This window comes from Procambarus clarkii, chromosome 54, assembly GCF_040958095.1.
Source record: "Procambarus clarkii isolate CNS0578487 chromosome 54, FALCON_Pclarkii_2.0, whole genome shotgun sequence".
Lineage (NCBI taxonomy): Eukaryota > Metazoa > Arthropoda > Malacostraca > Decapoda > Cambaridae > Procambarus > Procambarus clarkii.
In genome coordinates this window covers 15,699,079-15,724,011 of record NC_091203.1, presented here as the reverse complement: position 1 = coordinate 15,724,011, position 24,933 = coordinate 15,699,079, and the positions used below count along the sequence as shown (strand labels likewise).

General features: G+C 42.2%; 2 protein-coding genes across 2 annotated transcripts in view; one reads left to right on the top strand and one right to left on the bottom strand.

The window, feature by feature from the left end:
* Positions 1–24,933, top strand: part of LOC123763344 (uncharacterized) — a 253,640-nt gene that overhangs the window by 184,558 nt on the left and 44,149 nt on the right. The window lies entirely within an intron of this gene.
* Positions 906–3,245, bottom strand: LOC138352629 (uncharacterized). The gene is made up of 5 exons (XM_069305129.1): positions 3,164–3,245; positions 2,689–2,787; positions 1,489–1,962; positions 1,222–1,412; positions 906–1,124 (listed from the first exon to the last, which is right to left on the bottom strand). Exons 2-5 carry the CDS (start codon positions 2,767–2,769, stop codon positions 998–1,000), a joined length of 873 nt encoding a protein of 290 aa, XP_069161230.1. The 5' UTR covers positions 2,770–2,787; positions 3,164–3,245; the 3' UTR covers positions 906–997.

The window sequence follows — 24,933 nt, the reverse complement described above, 5'->3', positions numbered from 1 at the left end:
GTCCAGCGTAGGATGACTAAGTTAATTCCCCAAATTAGAAATCTTTCATATGAAGAAAGATTAACAAAGCTTAAGTTGCATTCACTGGAAAGGCGAAGAGTTAGGGGTGACATGATAGAGGTTTACAAGTGGATGAATGGACATAACCGGGGGGATATTAATAGGGTTTTAAAAGTATCAACACAGGACAGAACACGAAACAATGGGTATAAATTGGATAAGTTTAGATTTAGGAAAGACTTGGGTAAATACTGGTTCAGTAACAGGGTTGTTGATTTGTGGAACCAATTGCCGCGTAACATTGTGGAGGTGGGGTCCCTCGATTGTTTCAAGCACGGGTTGGACAAGTATATGAGTGGGATTGGGTGGTTATAGAATAGGAGCTGCCTCGTATGGGCCAATAGGCCTTCTGCAGTTACCTTTGTTCTTATGTTCTTATGTTTGTTATGTCCATTCACCCACTTGTAAACCTCTATCATGTCGCCCCTAACTCTTCGCCTTTCCAGTGAATGCAACTTAAGACTTATTTACCAGGTAGTCAACCTTCGAGTATCAGTTTTATAGATAGCCTAAGAAGGCTGCCATTAAAGCTGTAAGTACCTTATATATTTTTGTCTTACATTAATAGTCAGTTTTCTCCTTTCGCACTGTGGCTGTTACGTTTTCACGACTTTCCTGCGATGTATTTCATTGGATCACTGACCATCTCTATGGTTCGAGTTGCCGAATATTTAGTTTGTTTACTAGACATCCCGCCCAGGAAATATTTCCCCATGTATAACACGCACTATCTGAACCATTAGAATACAGCTTATAAGTATCTACTCCATCTTACCAACTGCTTAAATTTCTGAACAAGCAAACAGATTTTCTGTGGACACAAAGTTACCTATTAAAAAGAACAATTCTTGAATAAAGTTTAATAGACCATACAGACCGATAATGTTAAATACGTTTAATATTACGTTCTTTAAAAATCTTAGAACGGATGAAGGAGCTAGAGCCGTCTATAACCGTAGCGGGCTCCGGGGACGAGGACTGTGTCGGTGACTGTGCGGTAGTCTGTGAACACTGTGCTCTTAGTATTTATGTTTGTTCTCACCAATGTTGTCGTGTACGACAGCCTGTGGGGAGTAAATTGGACAATTAATCGGTATTCTTTCAAGTAATGAAGAGACTGGCAGTTACAGTACAATACTGTAGACCTGGCATCGAACTTACACTTGGGTAGCAGTAGTAGTGTAGGTAGTCTGCATGATTACGTACGAGGTGTGGGCGATTGTCACGTAGTCTAAAGACCTTTCAGTCACAATCCTGAAGTCCGACTGCACGTACGTGACCGTTAGTGTTGAAGGTCTGACAACTACCGTTGTCTGGAGGGCTACGCGGTCATCCACCGGCGTCTGTGCCACCTGTGAAAGAATACTTAAACTAGTCCAAGGTCAGCGTCCAGACCATCGTTTATCACAATACATACCAAGTACTCACCGCGCGTGTTCCAGTTGTGACAGTCTGGACGGTGAGGGAAGTGAGGGTGACAGCCACACTCTGGAAAGCCTGATCAGTGAGGGTGACGAAGCGGTCGATGGTGAAGAGCTGGGTGACAGTGGGGTTAAATAGTGCATCCACTCTGCTCACTTGAGGACTGCCATACCTTGCACCAGCGTAAGGAGCCGGACCGCTGCTGCCAGAGGTAGCTCGAGGCCCGCTGCTAACTTGTCCAGCCCTGTCACCGCTGCCTACTCCTTGGCCAGAACTGCCAACTGGACCGCCGCCGATGCCTTGGCCGAGGTTAATACCCAATCCTTGACCGCTGCCAAGGCCTAATCCAGCACCCAAAAGTGGACCGCTGCCGACGCCCGGGCCGTCACCTACAATTGGACCGCTGCCTTGTTGACCCGATGACCTCTGAGAGCTGGTACTAGCCGCACCTCTGGTCTGACTGCCATAACCAGAGCCAGGCTGATGGGTTTGAGGAAGGCAAACCATTTAAAAAAGGTACATGTAAATACGCCATTGAAAGTCTTAAAAATCACAAAGAAATCACAGGTCTAGGAGCTGCGTACAGGCACTGGTGCGCCGTAGTGGCTATACAAGTCTTATAGTACAGTAAAGTAAATCAAAAGACCGCTCCAAAATTTTAACAAAATCTACACATTTATAAAAGTATGCGCTAAATGTTACATACCTGTAAGGTTAAATTTAAGCAGTAACAAATGGTTGGTTTTAAAGGCCAATTGTTCATCTTCCACCCATAGTGAATGATGGAAACAATTCAGACACTTTACAAGCCTTAATGTGACCCTTTACCACTGAGCCTTCATGGTTAAGAAGGGCCTTAACCATTTGTATAATTTTCTAACTTTTTTTAAAATTTTACTACAATTTTACTACAATAAAAGGGTTATGATAATGCTATGATTTGACTGGAAACTTTTTAGTGGTACTAGTACCTTATTATTTAGGAATGAGAGATCTATTACATAATATGAACCAACAAAACAATTTAGTTTTAAAATTCAGAAGGAACATTGTATACTAATATCAATATAACAAAGTTAGAATCGTTTAGGCTGCGACTACGCTAGCACGACATTCGTGACTTGTATGTAACCGACCCCCCCCTGCGATTTAGGCAAATTAAAATATAATTTTCGTAAACAAAATTGGAAGGCGACGTTTACTCACTGTACGAAGTTGTGCGATGACTAGATTTTGAGATATTACCAGGGTCGTCCATATTAATAGTACCCAGGAACAGGAAAACATCTGAGAAGAAAAAAGTTGCTGCATGAAAGTTAAATCAATAAAATCATCTGATGTGGTACAAGTTTGGTCAAGAAGTGCTGGAGGGTGGTTATAATTTATCTTTACGAATGTAAAAAAGACAGACGATCAATTAAAGTGTACACTATTTAGTTTACCTCCAATTATCAGGTGTTAATTAAACTTAAGCTTGCATTTCTTATAGCTTTTTAAGTATATTTGAACAAATTATCTGTGGGCGAGTATATTGAGAATATAAGAGGACTAAACACAAATCACGCAGATACCACCTTCATTGTGGAAGAAAAGTAAAACACCAACTAACGTCACACAACACCGGTTCCATAACATTCATGGATTTAAACAAATAACAATAACTATCCTTTTATACACAAACCTTGAAGCACGGAGAGAATGTTTTCACCTCAAAAAGTTGGGGATTGAATGACAAATGCAGGAAGGTGGCCCGACTCGTTGCCTTCCCCACACACTATAAACATACGCACTAACAAGAGACTATGGAAGAAGGATAGGAAAGCTCTCTATAAAACATATAGATCATGTAACACCCAACCCAACGCTCGCCCGGCCTAACAGTGCCATCTATTGACGAGTGCGCCAACTACAGGAGAAAGTGGTACTATTGCATTCCCCTTCCCTCTAACATTACATCATTGACTTTCTTTATTTATTGGAAAAAATCTTTGTTTCTTAATTATGTCGTGTTAAATAGATTGTTGATACCTTCATTAATTACAATGTTTTCACTTATTTTACTGTGTTTAACTTCCTATATAAAAACAAATATTAAACAAATATGAGTCCATAATGTCCGTGACAAAAAACAAAAAAAAGTCTCGCGGGACTCGAGAAGCTGTCGTAAACAGGTTTGTCTGCCGTAAGACCTGCTTGCAAAACCATTACTGATCTCTTGAATATCTTCATCTGTGTTTGAATACATCATTTTCCCTCCCGTGCTGTTATAGATCAAGTTCTTTGAGCTTAGAGAAAATGTTTGTTAAATATGACAGCTAACCACTTAGGGTTAGTGGTATTATTAATGGTAGCGGGTCTACAGTATAGGATAACACATCGCGTCAGAAATGAAAGCCGGGAGATCCCCAGCTGGATATTTGGGATGAATAAGGAACTAATGTCGCCAAGATATGGATTACTGGCAAGCATTTCCAGTCCAACTATGCAAAAATCGATGCTGTATGAATTGTGTGTTTGGGGAAATTTTCAGGCAGAATATCATCAGAATCTGTTGATGCAGAATGTTGAAGTGTGCAAATATATACATCGTCATGGTATGATTAGTTTTTAATGGGTCTGTTGATAAGTGTCTCATCATCCTGATTTTGTGATATATTGTGCCTTTACAATATATCATCTTTCAGATTCTTAGCAAAATGTCACTCACTTTATACCTATAATGTAAATTTCAATTTAGACTCTTTATGCACCTGTATAAGAGTCTAAATTGTATACACATTCAGTTAAGTGTAGTCAGCATTTAAATGATTTGGAAAAGTTGTTACCAATTAAGTTTCTGATTTAGATAATGACAATGTCTACTGCTTTTCTGTCATTGTGACTCATGTAATTAATGTACTGTTCGTTTTATGTATATTTGCCCAGTTATAAATGAGCAAACATTTATGAGTACATGTTTTTATTATTACTGTCAGGGATACGTGTGATCGTTTTCTGCCCACTTTTCATCAAGAACCGTACTCACTATATTCAGATTGGCTGGAAGGATAGGTTTTCTCCCTAGTAATACATCACTTTCTATTTTGCTAAGCGACAAACAACTACATAGGTTACCAGTTACACTTTATCTTTAAGGTGATTGGTTTACTTAGAAATATAATTGAAAAATGCATTTCTTCCCTGAAAATTTTCCACAGGTTTTCCAATGAGCTCAGCAAGCTTTGTCTCAAGGTGGGATTTGAATTTTGATGGTTTCAAGCTTGATAGCTGCAAGAACTTCACTGCAAATAACACTGGGGCCTGGATTCTCGTTTTTCCATTCGCACTTAATAAAGCCATACTTCAAAAATTCTTCGCTTTGTTGCCTCCACAACATTTTTTTCTTGGCAAGGAGTTCAGAAAAGGATGCAGACACAGATGCCTCTCCCAAAATCGTCACATTTTCACCTGCAAGTTTGTCTGTCTGTCTGTCTGTCTGTCTGTCTGTCTGTCTGTCTGTCTGTCTGTCTATCTTTCTCTGTTGTACAAGGAGGCGTTAATGACTGAGATCCATTAATACAGCGATTAATGATACATTTTTTTCAGGGTTAAGGCATAATCTTTAATGTAACTTAAAAAAAGATCACTTCATACTTTGGAAGTTCGTAAACAACACAACTCATACCTGCTTGATGGGGTTCTGGTAGTTCTTTTACTCCCCAAGCCAGGCTTGACTCGAGAGAGTTTCGTCCACCAGGCCGTTGTTTGGAGTGGCCCACAGCCCACATATCCCCCTCAGCCCTGTTAGTCCGGCACTCCATGAAGAAAACTATATTGTTTTCTCTTGAAGATGTCGCACAGTTGTTCCGGCCATATTTATTTTGCTCGCTGGGAGGATGTTGAGCATCCAAAGACCTCTGATGTTTATACAGTTTTCTCTGATTGTGCCTATGGCACCCCCTGCTCTTTACTGGTTCTATTTTACATTTTATTCCATATCGTTCACTCCAGTATGTTGTTATTTACTGTTTAGATTTGGGACCTGGACCCCTCCAATGTTTTCTACATATATATTATTTGATATCTCTCTTCTCACCATTCTAGTGTGTACATTTGGAGAGCTTTGAGACGTTCCCAATAATTTAAGTGCTTTATCGCGTCTATCTATGCCGTATAAGTTACCTATATTCACTCTATTTCAGCCATCTCACCTGCTCTGAAGGGGGAAGTGAGTACTGAGCAGTACTCAAGACGGGACAGAACACGTGATTTGAAGAATACAACCATTCTGATGTGATCCCTGGATTTGAAAGTTCTCGTAATCCATCCTATCATTTTTTCTGGCTGACACAATATTTGCTTGGTTATGCTCCCTAAACGTTAGGTTGTCAGACATCATTATTCCCAAATCCTTTACATGCTGTTTTCCTACCATGGGCATATTTGATTGTTTTGTACCCTGAACAAATACACAAGGGCCGTGACGAGGATTCGAACCTACATCCGAGAGCATCCCAGACGCTGCCTTTACCGACTGAGGTTACCGATGCTCTCGGACTTAGGTTCGAATCCTCGTCACGGCCCATGTGGATTTGTTCATTTAATGCATCAAGCTATTATGATTTCTGTGTATAGTGTTTTGTACCCTGTATTATGTTTAAGGTTCTTATTTTTACCGTACTTGATTACCTGGAATTTATCACTGTTAAACATCATGTTATTGTCTGCTGCCCAGTCGAAAACTTTATTAACATTAGCTTATAGTTTTTCAATGTATTCAACAGAGGTAATTTTAATGCTGATTTTTGTGTCATCTGCAAAGGATGATACGAATCTGTGACTTGTATTTGCATCTATGTCTGATGTGAGAATAAGGAAAAGCAGTGGTGCAAGGACTGAACCCTGAGGCACAGAGCTTTTAACTGCGCTTGGACTCGATTTTATATGGTTTACTCCTACTCTTTGTATTCTGTTCGACAGAAAACTGAGTGTCCCGCGTCCTACTTTACCAGTTATTCCAACTGACCTCATTTTATGTGCTATCACTCCATAGTCACATTTATCAAAAGCCTTTGCAAAGTCCGTGTATACCACATCTGCATTCTGTTTTCTTTTAATTCCTCAAGGATTTTTTCGTAATGGTCAAGTAGCTGTGAGAACCATGATCTTCCCGGTCTAAATCCATGTTGGCCTGGGTTGTGGAGGTCATTGGTTTCCTTGAAACTAGTGATCTGAGTCACCCTCTTAAATACCTTTATTATTTGGGACGTTAGTGTAACTGGTCTATAATTCTTTGCCAAGTGCATTGCTCCCTCCCTTGTGTAGAGGGGCATTGTCTGGTGATTCAGGCGCATCTGCTATTTCCCCCGTGCCCAAGCTCTTCCTCTGCACAATACTGAGTGCCTACGCTACTGACACCTTGCATTTCATTATACAAATTGAATTCCATGAGGAATGAGTGCATGGGCATGTTGTCAATTTCCTTTTCCAAATCTGTCATGCACGTGTTAATATCAGTTTATTTACAGGGGTTTGAAAATTACGCATAAAGAAGTTGTCCAGATCTTCCACTTTCATGCTGTTTTTTGGAATGCTAAACATGTCCTCAAAGTTTTTTTTTAGGATTTCGCTGATTTCTTTGTCATCCTCTGTGTATGAACCCTCACCTGTACATAATAGGTCCAATACTGGCAGTGGTTTTTGCTTTTAGTTTAGCATATGTGAAGAAATATTTTGGGTTTTTCTTTATTTCTTCAATTGCTTTCTGTTCTAGTTGACTCTCTTCAATTTGATATAAATGCTTCAGTCTCTATTCGATTTCTAAAATTTCCTTGTTTAAATTATTCTTTCTTTGTTTGGAAAGTCGTGTCTGCTTAAGCATTTCCGTTATTTTTTTCTTCTTTTGTAGTGTCATCTGCGTTATCTTTCTACGTTCGACCTCGTTCTGGCTTTCCTCATAGGCACATGTATCAGACAGACTTCATATGCTTCAGAAGTTCATTTTTTTTTCTTTGTGTAGGATTTTTATTACTTAGAACAGTTTCCCATTTAATGTTTGTAAGGTCCCTGTTTATTTTCTCCCAGTTTATCCTTTTATTATTAAAATTGAATTTAATGAATAACCCCTCTCGTTTGTTGTTTCTCTTAGGCCTATTACCGTGATTAATGTTAGTTTGCACTTCAATGATCTTGTGGTCCGAGCATGTAGTGTCTGAGATTGTAATATCTATGATTAGCTCATCATTGTTCGTGAATATCAGGTCCAGCGCAATTTCGTTCTAGGTTGGTTCTGTAATCTCCTGATTGAGAGAAAATTTGTCACAGAATCTCAGTAGTTCTCTGTCCTGTGGTTGGTTATTTCCAGGTTGATTTCCTGTTATAATGTTATTGTTTACTAGTCTCCATTTTAAACTGGGTAGATTGAAGTCTCCAAAAATAATAATATCTGGTACTGGATTTGTTAGGTAATCAAGAATTGTCTCTATTTTGTGTATCTCCTTAGTGAATTCCTCAACTGTTTCAACTGGCTGTTTGTGTATAAGAATAATAACTAGATTTTTATTTTCATGTTCATTTCAAAGACGTAGGTGTGTGGAACGTCCTCGTTGTCCAGTGCGTGTATGAATCACGTTTTGCCTGCCTCCCCTCGCTCTCGTTCATTAAACCTCTGCTGATGTTTTTTTAACAATGCCAAGGTTTTTTACCTTGTGATGATTTCGAGGCTCAACGTCGCCGCGGCCCGGTCATCGACCAGGCCTCCTCCAGGTTCTTTATTATTAGTGGTTTTATTTTATAGTTTAACAATTATATTTTTTATGATAAGGGAAATAATAATATTATTATATGTATTCATACCTCAAATTCTCATTTATTCTATCAGCCTGTCCTCAAGGAGGAGATCCCTCTCAAGGCAATAAATTGAGAACAATTTAAAATTTGTGCTATTATCTATGTATAGGTTTAACTAAGGTTACTTTAGACTAAAAGTGGGTTCGGTTAGGTTAGGTTTCATTACGTTTAGTTACGTAAATATTATAAATTATTGGGGATAAAGTGATATATATATAATTCGGTAACTGTTTGAGTGTACAGGCAAATTATGTTTACAGAAAATTAAATTTTTCAAAGCAAACATTTTCAGCATACATTTTTTATATTCTAAACCAACGATTTCTATTACATGAAAATTATAACTTGAGAATAATCTGTTCAGGACGAAGGCTTACATGTAGACTATTAATGTATCTGTAATATGCTTCCAGACTATTACAAATATCTAGATAACTATCCAGGTGGTTTTAAGAGGGATTTGGTTTATCATGGTATTGGATTTGGCCTGAGGACGAGAGGCATTTTATTCTCAGTAATTAGTGGGGACCCGCACCCTGAAAAGCCCTCTTTAAGACGACGAAGCTGAGAGAGCATATACTGACATAATTATTCATACTTTATGTTCTTCAAAATCTGTAGATCATTAATAAAAATCACATCTATGTTATATATTTTTATGAAAGAGTTGTTAACCTAATATATTTAATTGTATTAAAGGAAGGGAGTACCACCTCTGGCTGGAAGAAGAGAACCCCTTAGCCTCGGAGGAAACCACACATAACGCATTAGAGGGAATGTTTAGGTCCCCTCCAATACAGTTTATATGTGCTTTTCTCCTACCACCCCTTCCTTTTGTGTTTTTTTGTGCTTTATTTTATATATAAAGGTTAAAAGATATACATTGGTTAATACATTTAGTGTTTAAAGGTTATGGATCTCTTGAAGCTCCTCCGTTTCCAGACAGAAACCGAGGATGCAGCAGGCGTTCTCTCTGGATCGCTGCACTGAGGCGCTGAAACAAGAAACTGGCAGCCCTTAAGTCTCTGGTGACGTGAAGGATCCTGAAGCCCAATTCTTTAAGAAATCTCATGGCACTCTTACCCCTGGGGCCATACGTCTCAGATGCAATGGGAACGTATGTGTATTGACCTTCAAATCGCCTGTAATTGACTGATTTTACTGTTTCTTTGTGGTTGGCCGCCCCGCCTGCTTGATCAGCACAGAAGTGTATATAGGTGTCAGCCAGGGTGGATACACATGTATAGTCCCACACCAACTGTTTGTCCCTTTTCCAGGGGTATATAGTGATGCAATCAGTGCGAAGGGCAGGGTCATCTGTGTTTTGGTCCCCTAGGATGCGAGGTTCTCTCTCTCCACTGGGGACTGGGCTGAGACAAGGCTCCTCTTGATGATGTCATTGACTTCGTTGTGTCTTGCATGCCAGCCCTTTGTGATTCCGTAATGCAACCCATGCATTCCATATTGGTCTGCTTCCACCTTGTTTCAAATACACTTGTATTCAGTGTGAATTGGGGCACCAAGGTGGAGGGCCACTGCTACACGAAGGGATTCTGGATCTAGACGCGTGCCCATTGCCGACAAGGGTACTGCCAGGAGGAAGTCTCCTGCATTGGGGAACGCACTTTCTGAGGAGGGCTTTCTCCTTGTCTGATGTTGCGGCATGGAGCATGGCATCAGCAATAATTTTCCACAAGAGGATGGTCCCCGCTGGACTGATTGTGTTTTTTGATGGATCTATGATGGGTACTAGGGCTGCAAGAGCATCCCACTGATTTGAACATTCAGTGAAAGCAGGATTGCGTATTCCTGCTAAATGACTCAGGGGTTCAGGTAGGATATCTCATACAAGGTCGTGCAATGCATGGGAGAAGGAAAGAGAGGCTAGTAGAGCAATCTGAGAGACTGTGCGGACACCAAGGCCGCCGAGTCTAAAAGAGAGGGTTGCTTGCTCCCACTGATAGTCATCCAATGGAAGGTTCAGGAATTTCACCTGCATGGACCTCAGAAGCGTGTCATGCACATTTAATTTAGCGCTGTTGTAGGATGGAGAACACCTCAAAAAATAAGTCAACTTAGGGAGAGATAGACATCTTGTAAGGAGGAGAAGAGCATCATGGGCATCAATCTTGTCACTCCTATCCAGCATTTTCCTTAGATAATTGATTTTTGCATCCAGGACTTCCTCGATTGCTTGCGAGCCAATGGGGGCTCTCAGGAGGGTCTAGTCAGGTGGCTCGACAACGAGAATATCTGGAAGAACATTTTGTATTTGGCGAATGATGTTTTAAATGCGGGAGACTATTTCTCATTTGGATTCATTGAGAATGTGGCCCAGTGCTGCTCCTTGCTCCTCCTTATATCCTCCAAAATGGTATCCGGGGGTGCTGGCAAGAATGCCATCATTCAGGTACCAGATGCTTGCTTGTCAGCCTATCAGTGACCTCTTTGATAGCTAAACAAAAAAGATCATCTTGTTGGACACCTTCACAGGAGTCTATTTCATGCTCCCCAAAAAGAAACTTAGAGTCCCAATGTAGCACGATCGGATGAATGGGTAAAGGGAAAGGAAATGGTTGTGTACAGCCCTGAGGACTGCGTCTCTTCTGACTTGATTGAAGGCATTTTTAAAGTCAATCTTTACTAGTGCCTTCTGGGCCGAGGGATCAGCAATGTAAGCCTGCGCTGCATGTGCTGCAGCTTCACAACCTAGGGGAATCCCAAACACGAGCTGATTAGGTTTCAGCAAGGAGGCTGCTTCCTGGTTGATACATCTCACTGCAGCCTTAGCTATGGGGCGTCGGACGGTGGTACCAACGGCAATAGGCCTGATTCTCCTATTCTTCTTCTTTAGAGGGCAGAGTGCGGCTCCATGAAGGAGAGGCCGGATGTCCTCAGGGACGCCGCCAGCAAAACATGTTGGAGAATCTGATAAGTTCCACTAGAAGGTCCTTTGTGGCATCTCCAAGCACCGGGTTCAGCATTTGTTTGATGTGCTGGGGTCGTAGGCCTGTAAAACCCCCTGCTGAATCTAATGGAAAAGACATGGCTGCTTTGTACACCTCAGATTCTCGAACAGTCAAGGGTTCAATGCCAGTATTCTTTTTCTGGGGATCACCGCTACTGTCTGGAGCTCTATGTGGGTGTTTGTTTTGTAGAGTCTGTGCTGTCGTGGTGTTCCTGGGGGCAATAGTGTCATCGCTGGTTATGATTCTGATGGCACATGTGGTATTGCCCTTTTTTACTTTCCTGGTGATCTGTACTCTTATTTTGTGGTTCTCGGGTGAGCTATTGTTGGTCGTCTTGTGGCTGGTGTTCTTGGCACGAGGGGGGAGGTGGACCAGGTTATCTTCTCTGGGAAATTCATTAAGAACCCTAATTACTGAGGTTGCTAATGTCTTATCTCTCCTCGGCGGTAATGCCAGGCATGCATTCCCAATTAGTAGGAGATTGTTTTATACTCCAGTGGTTCCAGGAGCATTGTTGATCTCTGTCAGCAGAATGGTGAGTATGGTTGCTGCTTGATGACGGGCAGCCTTGGGGATGTGGGGCAAGGTCCTTGTGGACGTCGCTTTGACTGCTTCAAGGCAGATTGTCTGCTGAAATAAAGTTTAGAGAGGTATTGTTTCTCGCTGCTGCAGCAGGTTGTCTGTTGTCACCTGCTGTTGTTGTTGTCCTGAATTGGCAGAATGTTGGCAGATAGTTCCATCAGCAACAAGACGAAACTGTCTGTCACACACTCGTCAGTTTCCACTTGGGCGTTCCCCCTCTTGGATTGAAGGGGGCTGTGTCAGGTGCAATACGTGCCATGCCTAGATGTCCTGATGACTGGCTGCCCATTGAGTGCACTCTCGTCTTCCCGAGAAGGGTGTACCAAGGCAAGCATTACCTTCCTCGGGCATGGTCCTTGCATAGTGTAGGGTTAGGCTGGTGGTTGATGAGCGGCTGGGTCAGGCGCAGGTAGCGGGGTGGGGGAAGATGGCGGGTGGGCTGTGCTGGGGGCAGGGGGGGGGGGTAGTGGAGGGGGCACAGGGGTCTGGTAGCAGAGTGGACAGCGCGCATGACCGTAATTCTGTGGCCGGGGTTTGATTCCCAGACCAGGTAGAAACAAATGGGCAAAGGAACAAATCCACAAGGGCCGTTACGAGGATTCGAACCTACGTCCGAGAGCGTCCCAGACGCTGCCTTAATCGACTGAGCTACGACATGATATAAGAATTTCAACCAGAAATTCTACTGAATTTACTTAGATACTGCAGCCTCTCCAAGACAAACCAGAATTTTACAGTTCCCCCCATGCACTTGATCTACGTCAATAGACTGTTCTACCTCTTCGCCCTTACTTCATTACACACAGAAATCACATCATAACACTATTGTGATTTCCGTGTGTAAATGGGCAAAATTTTTTTCACCCTGATGCTCTGTTACCAAGCAGTAAATAGGTACCTGGTAGTTAGATAGCTTTACGGAGCTGCTTCCTGGGTTTGTGTGTGTGTGCGTGAGTGTGGAAAAAAACCTTTAGTTAGTAATTAGTTACAGTTGATTGACAGTTGAGAGGCGGGCCGAAAGAGCAGAGCTTAATCCCCGCAAGAACAACTAGGAGAATATGAGGGAGGTCACCGTCACACTTATTACACAAATTTCAAGACTCAGGAAATCACTAGTGCATTTTGTTTTAACATCACACTCACCGAATTTGATTGGGAACGCACTAACTTCCAACTAACATTACTGTAGGCTGCTTGACAGCCTCCCCATCACTCCCCCTCCCCGCCTGGGGGCAAGTGTTGGGGGCACTGGGACGATGGCGACCCTCCCCTCACCCATATACTGTCCCTGCCTCGCCGTCCGCAAAGCCCACACAACGCCCTTTTCTACGTTGATTTTGATGGAATGGAGGAGAAACGTTTCTTCTTGTCACCCTCGGGGCCTTCAGCAGGTATTCATACCTACACAAGTCAAGTCTTGGTTGGCTCGGGCATCGTTATACACGTTAAAATTGGTTGATGTGTAGGACCCTGCTCACCACATGTCTGTTCCCCTCTCATCCCATGATATTTATACCATGATGCAATTGTCGATCATGAAACACTGATCATTTGTATGCGGAAAATAGACAGAGAAAACCGAAAGGTTTTCTTCTAGTCAGTCTGGTGTTGACAACAACTTTGATCGGCCGAAACGTTCATCTTCCTTTCCCATTTCTCTGTGGATTGTCCGCATATACCACAGTATATATATATACTTGTAGTAAATATAATTTCAGAATATAAGGAAAATGGCCAAGGAATATTCACCAAAAAGTGTACACCATTTATCGTTGTATATAAACTTAGTTCATAGTAATCTCGTGATGATTACCGTATACGATGGTAATCATTACGAGATCGTTGGAAGGTGTCTGGCTGAGTTCATGGAGTTTTATTACTTCACTATACACTGTAAAATAATAAATATCGAGCAAGGACTGTCATACGTGGGTCGAGGTCGAGCAACATCGTGGATTCGAGGTCGTGCAACCTCGAATCACTGGTCGTTCAACCAGTGATTCGTGGAACAGTGAAGTGGAACGGGTATCACAACACACATATAAGTTGGAAGTGTAGGAAAATCGTGCATAGAATATTATAAATATAGAATACTGGGAAAATAGAATAGTGGCAAGAGGCGGCATCAGCTAGGCTGTGTTTACACAACCCACGAGGCCTACCCCTGGGCACTCCCACGGTAATAAAATACGGAAAATATATAGTGTAATATGGAAATGTGGATCTAGGAATTAGTAATAAAGTGAGTGAGTACCATTGCAAGCAGGAAATTAGGCAGAAAATTCCTTGTAAGAATACAAGCAAAGAATAAATCAGTGTTATAAATCGAGTAACTGGAAACTGGTGACATGAACCTGGGACAACAAGAGGTCACCTGTACCGACCGGGGAACAGCTTCGATACCCTACGCTAAGTACCTGCCATAAAGTTTGCACAAAATAACATACATAATAGTACAAATATACGGTATACATATAATATTATAAATATTAAATATATAAATATATACATATAATTGTATATAGAGTTAAAAGGACTGACATCAGCAAGTGATCCATACAGTGAAGCACAAATACAATACATTACATCAGACAATGGAGAGGTGCGGTAAGTGTTTGGGAGTATTGGGAAAACGTAATGTAGGCGTCAAGTGTTGCATCTGTAACATAAGATTTCACCTGTGCTGTGCAGAATTATCTCCAGGATGCACAAAAAGGCAAAGAATTTACTGGGTTTGCAAAGATGACAGATTAATGTTGGAGAACATAACTAAACTGATGAAAAACATTCCAGAGTCACAGAGATTATCATTCACAGAAAAGCTACCAGTGATATATGCGGACTAGGAAAAGACAACATTGGATAACGACCCAAACTCAGGAATAAGTGTTTGCCTAGCTCTGGGCGGAGGTGGACGTGTCGCGTGTGAGCTCCTGGTTTGCTGTCCCGTGGTAGTTTGTGTGTGTGAGCGGACCCTTGGGGCCGTGGCGGCTGGAGAGATGGTGGCCCCCCTCCCCCCTGTGAAGCGGAGGAATACCATTGGCCTAGAATTTACTGGCCCAGCGTCTTATCCGGCAGTTGAGGTGGTGATGATTGACATGTTGCGGACGGATGTGGCGTTCAACTTGTACCCGAGCATCGAGCTGTTGTGAAATTCTGCTCTACAGCTGTGTTTCGTGACTTTGTGGAACGCTATGACGGGAGGACATTTACTCTGCTTGAGGGTGGTGGTACGGTGATAGTGTCGGACAGGTGCAGTGAGACTACCTATGTGGCAGTTCATGGTGCTCCCTTTGAGTTCCGTGACTCTCTTCTCCAGTGTCATTTTTCCCGGTATGGGCGGGTCTTGAGTGTCCGAATGAATGCAGGCTCCTCCGGGCGGTGGAAGGGTATCCCGAATGGGACCCGCACTGTGGCGCTGCGCTTGAAGGGCTCCATCCCTTGGTCTCTCCAGCTTCTGGGCTTCATGGTATGCGTGTTCTATGGGGGTCAGCCCCGGACGTGTTTCCGGTGCGGACTCTCGGGCCATCAAGCTGCGGGATGTGATGCGAGCCGGGTCGGGCCTGTGAACCTCTTCAGGGAGGAGGACATTCCCCCGTTGGATGTCCCGGACCTGTCGGAAGGTGCTGCTGTGGAAAGTGTTACTTCCCAGTCCTCTGGTGCCCCGTTGCCGGTCTCTGATGCCAGCTTCAATGTGGCTGTGGGTGTCGGAGTGGAAGCAAGTGCATCCCCGGCTCCCGCACCTCAGCCTCCCCTGCCTGCCTCGTCTCCAGTCGAGTCTCCAGTTGTGTCTCCTGTGGTGTGTGGTCTCGTGACTCCGGACGTCGAGGCTGCGCCTCGGCCTGTACTGTCTGCGGCAGCTGTGTCTTCGACCCGTGTCGACGTGTGCACTGTGATGTCTCCTGCGGCGTGTGGTCCTGTTCCCAGGGTTGTTGAGGCTGCAATGTTGAGTGATCGTACGCTGCGGGGAGTTGCGCGGGCAACCAGCGGTTCTGCTACGGTGCTTCCTAGCGGAGGTGATAGTTCCGACGATCTGTGACCTATGTCCAAGCGTTCGCGGCAAGCTCTGAGTCTATCTCCGCCTCGTAATGCGGCCTGGGCCGACGTCAGGGAATTTGAGGACTCCGGGAGTTCGTCTTCTGGGGATGGTGATGTGTGCGACGCTGTTGAGTGCCTGCGGCTCTTGTGGGTCGTGTTGCAGCAGTGATGGGTCCTGTGGTGGGGTTGTCGCCTGGCCCTGGTCCGGTGTATTCTCCGGCTGCCTCCGCGTCACTGGTTGCTGGTTCCCCGGCTGCCTCCGCGTCACTGGTTGCTGGTTCCCCGGCTTGGGAGGTTGTGGCACCGGCCGAGATTGCGAGAGAGGGTAGGGGCTTGGTGCCGGTTCTTACGAATGCTTCTGTTCCGGCAGCCTCCGTGCCTCTGGCGTCCATGTCTGTGCCTTCCACGCCTTTGCCCTCTGCTCAGTCGTCCTTTGTTACTCCGTCCCCTGTGGTGTCGGCCCCTGCCCCATCGCCCTCTGTGATTGCGTCCCCTGCGACTCCGCCCGCTATGTTACCGGCCTGTGTCCGGCCGACTCATGTGCTTCAGTCCCGTGTGGTACCACCATCTGTATCAAAGCCCTCTGTGTGGCCTCTTCCCGTGCCTACCGCCTCCGTGGTGGAGGGCGCCGAGCTGGATGTTCCTGACTTCATGCATCGACCGCGAGGGTCACGTAGTCACGTTAACGCGCCTATAGAATTGTGGGCACAGTGGGATTCCTACAGGAAGAAGTACCCGCGTCGTTTCTATCCGGATAAATATGAAGATGATTGATTGTGTGTGTGGTTCATGCTTTGTGTTACTTTATTTCTTTCGTTGTTTTGTTGAGCTATGTGATACGGGTTCTTTTTTTTTCCTGTTTTCTTACCTAGCTGAGTTAAAATGCTCAAGTGTTTTTTTCTTTTTTGCCTGTATTTCATATTTACCTATGTGTAAGATTCCATTTTTGTTTATGCTTATTTACGATTTGTTCTATTATCTGTGTCCTATTTACTGTGTTCTATGTTCCAATGTTGGTTTGTATTATACCGATTCTTTAATTCTTATTTTTTATTTTGATATTTTACTATGTAGTGCAAATGTGTTCTGTTTCTTTTGATCTATGTACTGTGCTGTGTATTGCTTTGTTGTATTCCCTTGTTATTTTCCTGCATTTTATTTACTATGTTGTATTTCCAGTGTTATATTACCATGTTCTGTTATTATGTTCTCGATTCTGTGGTGTGTTGTCTGCTGTTGTGTGGTGTGGCGCATGGTGCGTGTGTTTTGTGTTTGTGTTAGTTTGTGTTATTGTGTATATGTGTATTCGTTGTTTATAGTTTACCCTTGGTTTTCTTGTGCTCTTTGTGCGCTTTTGTCATTCCTGAGGCTTTTGGCACGCCCCATCTGGGTAGTGCTGCTTTGTTTGTATGTGTGTGTTCTTTTGAGTTTTATGTTATTCTTTGTTTTCACTTTTGTGTTATGTTGATCTGTGTTACGTGTTATGTGTTGTTGTTATTCTTTGTTCTTTGTTCTTCTGTGCTTTCCTGTTAAATGGTTACTGTACGCTGTAATTGCTCTGTTTTACAAATAAAAAGAAAAAAAACTCAGGAACAGATAGTTTAGAGAACCGCAGCAGTAGTGTGGAGGAAGAGGGTATTGTGGTACAAAATAACAGCAATATTGCAGAGCCAGGTAATATAAACGATAAGAGCAACAGTGAGACAGAGTGAATAAATAAAGGAATTGGGACGAAAGACGGGGATGGCTCCAATAAAGATGTAGACAAGACAGACACAGGTATAAGTACCTTGAAAAACGCCAAACCGGAACATATCTGCAAATTCTACGCTAAAGGAATATGCAAATATGGAAAATTACGAGCAAAATGCAATTTTCTGCATCCTCGAAAATGCAGGAACATGATGGCGAGGGGTACATGCCGTTTTGGAACAGGGTGTAGATACTTTCACCCTAATTTATGTCAATTTTCAATTAGGGACAAAAGATGCTACAATCTTCAGTGTTGGGAATTCCACGTGAGAGGGACACAGCGTTATAGACGGGAAGATCAATATGACACTACTTGAATTTTTTTAGAGGAAGGCAGAAACAGAGTAGTAAATATAAGAGAGAGGAACAATCAGATGGAACCACTACAGGATTACAGAGGGGAAGGGAGATACCCACAAGACTGGAATACAAATTATCAACAAGCACACAGGTACTACATCACACAACACCCGTCCTACTACCAAAACTGGACGAATCCCTTCCAAACCAACACACCCTAGACCGGGGTAGAGTGGGGGGGGGGGAGAACTACCAAAGCCCACCAAAAGTGACATGCAATGTGGGAAATCATTCATATTTGCGAACATACAAGGCTTGAAACCAAAATCAAGAAATAAAGTTAAATTAAGATCATAAATGGCCTCCTAATAGAATCGAACTCAATATTTGGTGCATTTACAGAAAACTCACACAAAAGACCACATGGATAGTGAAATGTGGATTCCGAATTATAATCTATATAGATGTGACAGAGTAATTAGGTCAAGTGGAGGAGTAGGTCTGTATATTAAAGAGGAGCTGGCATGCACAGAGCTCCTGAACTCGTCCAATGAGGTGGTAGAGGTACTTGGAATCAAGGTAGAAAATATGAATCTACTTATTATTTTAATATACAAACCGCCAGATGCAACAGTTGAGGAATTCACTGAACAGATCCACAAAATAGAGTTATCCTTGATAACCTAGCCTTGATAGCCTTGGTTATCCTTGATAACCTAGCAAACCCAGTACCAGATATCATCTTCCTTGGAGACTTCAATCTACCCAGTTGAAAAAGGAGAATAGCAAACAATAACATCATAGCTGGAAGCCAACCTGGAAATAACCAACCACAGGTCAGAGAACTACTGAGATTCTGTGACAAATTCTCGCTCAGTCAGCAGATTACAAAACCAACTAAGAACGAAAACACGCTGGACCTGATATTCACGAACAATGAGGAGCTAATCAGAGACATTACTGTCTCAGACACTCCGTACTCGGACCACAAGCTCATTGAAGTGCAAACTAACATTACTAATGGTAGTACGCCCAAGAGAAACAAAAAGCGAGAAGGGCTATTCAATAAATTCAATTTTAATAATAAGAGGATAGACTGGGAGAATATAAACAGGGAACTTACAAACATTCAATGGGAAAATGTTCTAAGAAATAATAATCCTACACAAGGAATAGAAAAACTGACTTCTGAAGCATATGAAGTCTGTCTGAAACATGTTCCTTTGAGGAAAGCCAGAAAGAGGGCCAATGTAGAAAGAGAACGCAGACGACATTATAAAAGAAGGAAGAAATTAACGGAAATGCTTAAGCAGACACGACTCTCCATACAGAGAAGAAATAATTTAAACAGGTAGATTGAAGAAATCGAACAGAGACTGAAGCATTCCTATCAGACTGAAGAAAGTCAACTAGAACAGAAAGCAATTCAAGAAATAAAGAAAAACCCAAAATATTTCTTCACATATGCTAAATCAAAAGCGAAAACCACTGCCAGTATTGGACCTATTCGTATTAGTGAAGGTTCATACACTGAGGAGGACAAAGAAATTAGTGAAATCCTAAAAAAGCAGTATGAGGACATGTTTAGCACTCCGATACTCAGCATGAAAGTAGAAAATTCGGACAATTTCTTTATGAATGATGCTCAAACACCTGTAAATATAACTGATATCAACACGAGCGTGGCAGATTTTGAAAGAGAAAATGACAATATGCACATGCACTCAGCCCCAGTTAAGATTACCTATACTCATGGAATTCAATATTTATAAAGAAATGCAAAGTGCCAGTATCACAGACACTCAGTATAATGTGGAGGAAGAGCTTGGAAACAGGGGAGATACCAGATGCGCTTAAAGCAGCAGACATTGCCCCTCTACACAAGGGTGGTAGCAAAGCATTGGCAAAGAATTATAGACCAGTTGCACTAATGTCCCACATAATAAAAGTATTTCAGAGAGTGATCAGGAGTCAAGTCACTAGATTCATGGAAACCCATGACCTCCACAATCCAGGCCAACATGGATTTAGAGCAGGAAGATCATGCCTCTCACAGCTACTTGACCACTATGACAAAATCACTGAGGCATTAGAGAAAACCATAATGCAGATGTCGTGTACACAGATTTTGCAAGGCATTTGACAAATGTGACCATGGAGTGATTGCACACAAAATAAGGTCAATGGGTATAACTGGTAAAGTAGGACGCTGGATACTCAATTTCCTGTCGAACAGAACACAAAGAGTAACAGTCAATCAAGTAAAATCGAGTGCGAGCGCAGTTAAAAACTCTGTACCTCAAGGTACAGTCCTGGCACCACTGCTGTTCCTTATTCTCATATCAGATATTGACAAAAACACAAGTCACAGCTTCGTGTCAGCCTTTGCAGATGATACAAAAATCAGCATGAAAATTACCTCTGCTTAAGATATTGATAAACTACAAATAGATATTAACAAAGTTTTCGATTGGGGAGCAGAAAATAACATGATGTTTAACGGTGATAAATTCCAGGTACTCAGATACTGCAAAAATGAGGATCTTAAACATAATACAGGGTACAAAACACAATCGAATCTGCCCATAGTAGGAAAACAGCATGACAAGGATTTGGGAATAATGATGTCCGACGACCTAACGTTTAGGGAGCATAACCCAGCAAGTATTGCGTCAGCCAGAAAAATGATAGGATGGATTACGAGAATCAACCAACCTCTTGGTGCCTAGATGGACTCTACCATAGGGTCTACCAGGGCTCCCAACACATAATTGGTGCAATCTTTTGGAACCAACCCAGTTCCCGAGTCGACCCAGGGCACCACCGGGCACCCATTAAGATTACCTATATGTGTATACCAACAAATGCCATGATAAACAAGATATAACACAGACGACCGCCATTTGCCAGGCGTCCAGGTTGAACCACGAGTCCATTGTCATAAAGGCTTACTGAGCAGGCTGGAGTATATTATATTGAAGCGCTTTATCAGCGGAGACCTGTCCTAGACCTGCACTACGCTCAACTTGCACAAGTTGGCCAAGTGCGGCTTGCTCAAGTTGACAAGGCTGGGCTTGCCATAGTTGCTAAGGCTGGGCTTGCCATAGTAGTCAAGGCTAGGCTTGCCTAGTTGTCAAGGCTGGGCTTGCCATAGTAGGCAAGGTTGGGCTTGTCTAGTGGACAAGGCTGGGCTTGGCATAGTTGACATGGCTGGGCTTGCCATAGTTGACATGGCTGGGCTTGCCTAGTTGACAAGGCTGGGCTTGCCATAGTTGGCAAGGCAGGGCTTGCCATAGTTGGCGAGGTTGGGCTTGCCATAGTAGGCAAGGCTGTGCTTGCCTAGTTGGCATGGCTGGGCTTGCCTAGTTTGCAAGGCTGGGCTTGCCATAGTTGGCAAGGCTGGGCATGCCTTAGTTGGCAAAGCTGGGCTTATCATTGTAGGCAATGCTGGACTTGTCATAGTAGGCAAGGCTCGGCTTGCCATAGTAGGCAAGACTGGGCTTACCACAGTAGGGAAGGCATGGTTTGCCATAGTAGGCAACGCTGGGCTTGCCCAATAAGAAGGGTAATGTTATTGTAAATCCTTGTAAAAATCCTGGGTCAAAAATCCAATCCTTGTAAAAATTTATTGTATGTATGTACCTTACCTAAATAAAATTGTATTGTATTGTATTGTTTACGTTTCACGCGGGATTTGTGTCTATATAAACATTACGATCTTGTCACACATGATAAATAAGGTATTATTTATTTTCAGTATAATTTGTGGTCCATTTAGAGTAGGGGACATGACAAGAGCATCGGGTGTCATGACCAGAGCAACAGGTAACATGACTCAAGCAATGTGTGAAATGATCAATAACTTTATATTCATCGACTATGTTACCAAATTACTGTACATTTGAGTAAATTAACCTAACTGTTGATATACAGACATTTGTGAATAATGCATTTTAATTTAATTTATATTATATTCATATTTGATACACATTTACGTTAATTAAATTTACCGGAATTGATCTGTCAAAATGTGAGAGTAGGCCTAATGTAGTATATATATACATTTAGGCTTACAGTGTTAGAACTGCTCATAATAAAATATTCTAACATAATGGAAAATAATCCATCCAAAAAATTATTGTGTTGCTGCTGCCATAATCAGAAACGTGATAAAAAAACTTGAACAAAAATCATTTCAATATTTGTATAATATAGAAACGCTCAGATTGATTTGAAATTATACAAATAAATACAAATTTATGGTCCGTGAACCTTCACACCATTTTGTGCCACTGGGAGCGTAGCTGACGGTTCAGTCAATAGATGGCACTGTTATGGTGGTCTTGGCAGCTTTTGTGGGAAACCTTCTATCTTTTCTCTAAAGTGTTTGGTGTTGAGTCAAGGAGGTGCCCGGCCCACCATCAACCCTCAGTTAGTCCACCGTTGTGTGTGTGGTATCTTCTCTATTATATTGTTTAGTGTTCTTTAGGGTGTGGTTTATTTATTTTCTCTTATTTAAGACAATATTGTTTTTGAGAGTTTGTATATCCAAATACGTTTGTTTATTTGGTGTTTGGGTATTTGTTGGTAAGAGTTTATTTGTTTGGGTATCTGGTAATGTCTGTATTAGTCTGTTATTTTATCTTTTTACCCCCACTTAGTTGTTCAGCTATTGAATATCTAGATTACACTTTTAACACCCCCCCCCCCCTGTAACACCCATTTGTGATCTCCCTCAGTAACACTCCTTGTGTTTCTTTTGTCTAAATCCAACATTTGTCAAATACTTTTATTTATATCGAGTTAATTCTGGAACTATAATAATGATAATGAGGGAGCCGGTCGGCCGAGCGGACAGCACACTGGACTTGTGATCCTGTGGTCCTGGGTTCGATCCCAGGCGCCGGCGAGAAACAATGGGCAAAAGTTTCTTTCACCCTATGCCCCTGTTACCTAGCAGTAAAATAGGTACCTGGGTGTTAGTCAGCTGTCACGGGCTGCTTCCTGGGGGTGGAGGCCTGGTCGAGGACCGGGCCGCGGGGACACTAACACCCCGAAATCATCTCAAGATAACCTCAAGATATGATAGGTAATAACTTACCTGTTATGGGAACGTTTGCCCAATATTCATTGTTACCTTTTTGGATTTTACCAACTGGTTCTTTGGCATGCGTTTAATTCCTGTACACATTAAATTGATCATGTTTTCCCTCCCCGTCTGCTGCAATAGGTCTTAACATAGACTAGTGATGACATTATTTTTTGTGTAAGTACTTTAATTTTTCTGCGGAATCTAGCAAAATCTCTCACTATCTCTCTCTCCTCTGCTTAGTCTTTTTCTGAATAAATGTTATTGAAGATTATGCATTGTTTAAACTGTCTAAAAACATTCATTATCGTATTTTAAAATTTACTATTGTTCTTATAGATTTATTAATAAATACTTCTTCAACTTGTTAACAATTTACATGGTTCTCCTTTGCATCGTAAACGGACGTCTGCTTAATTAAGAAATTATTACTAATGTCGTTTCTTTGATTTAGTGAATAAATGTTCATACACTTCTTAAAAAATTTACATAACGTCAGTCGTGTAACAACGAAAATAACTGCCTACTAACGTTAAAATAAAATTAATTAAGGTGCGACTTCAGGCTCTTTAGCAATTATACTTTACTTTTCTAAATGCTTGATGTATAACAGTGTTGTTTGTTTTAAATATTGAAACTCTACAAAATTATGAAGCTCTTCATAATATGAAGGGGTAAAGATTTTTCATTTTAAGCATTTGATTATTTATTGCTGCCTTTTTATTTTATTTGGTAAACACATAAATTCAGTCATAACAGAAAAAAATCAACATCAGCATTAACTTTAACCAGGCAAGAAACACATGAACAAAACACGAACATTATAACATCACACACAAACAAAAGCTGTACAGTTCACAAAATGAAAACAATAACAATGAATACCGGGCCACATGGAACCGGCAGACTATAAGAAAGGGCAAACAAAAATACACATCATGCATATACGGAAACTCGGCAATACAAATCAAGAACCACACACACACACACGCACAGTTAATCAATATTAATATTTATCTGGATATAGACAACGAAAATACTTCTTCCTATAGGCATCCCACCGAGCCCACTCCTCCACAGATGAGTGAACGTGACCAGGCGACCACTTCAGGCGATGCATAAAGTCAGGAACATTCATCTCGGCGACCGCTTATCTGGTTGATACCTGGTTAATGGGGTTCTGGGAGTTTCTCTACTCCTCAAGCCCGGCCCGAGGCCAGGCTCGACTTTTGAGAGTGTGGTCCACCAGGCTGTTGCTTGGAGCGGCCCGCAGGGCCACATACCCACCACAGCCCGGCTGACCGCAACTTCTCTTGGTAAACAGTCCAGTTTTCTCTGGAAGATGTTCACGGTTGTTCTGGCAATATTTCTTATTGTCGCTGGGAGGACGTTGAAAAACCGAGGACCTTTGATGTTTATATAGTGCTCTCTGATTGTGCCTATGGCACCTCTGCTCTTCACTGGTTCCATCTTACATTTTCTTCCATATCGTTCACTCCAGTACGTTATTTTACTGTGTAGATTTGGGACCTGGCCCTCCAGTATTTTCCATGTGTATATTATTTGGTATCTCTCTCATCTCCTTTCTAGAGAGTACATTTGGACAGCTTTGAGACGATCCCAATAATTTCGGTGTTTTATCTCGTCTATGCGTGCCATATATGTTCTCTGTATTCCCTCTATTTCAGCAATCTCTCCTGCTCTGAAGGGGGAAGTGAGTACTGAGCAGTACTCGAGATGGGACAACACAAGTGACTTGAAGAGTACAACCATTGTGGTGGGATCCCTGGATTTGAAAGTTCTCGTAATCCATCCGATCATTTTTCTGGCTGATGCGATATTTGCTTGGTTATGCTCCCTAAACGTTAGATCGTCGGACATCATTATTCCCAA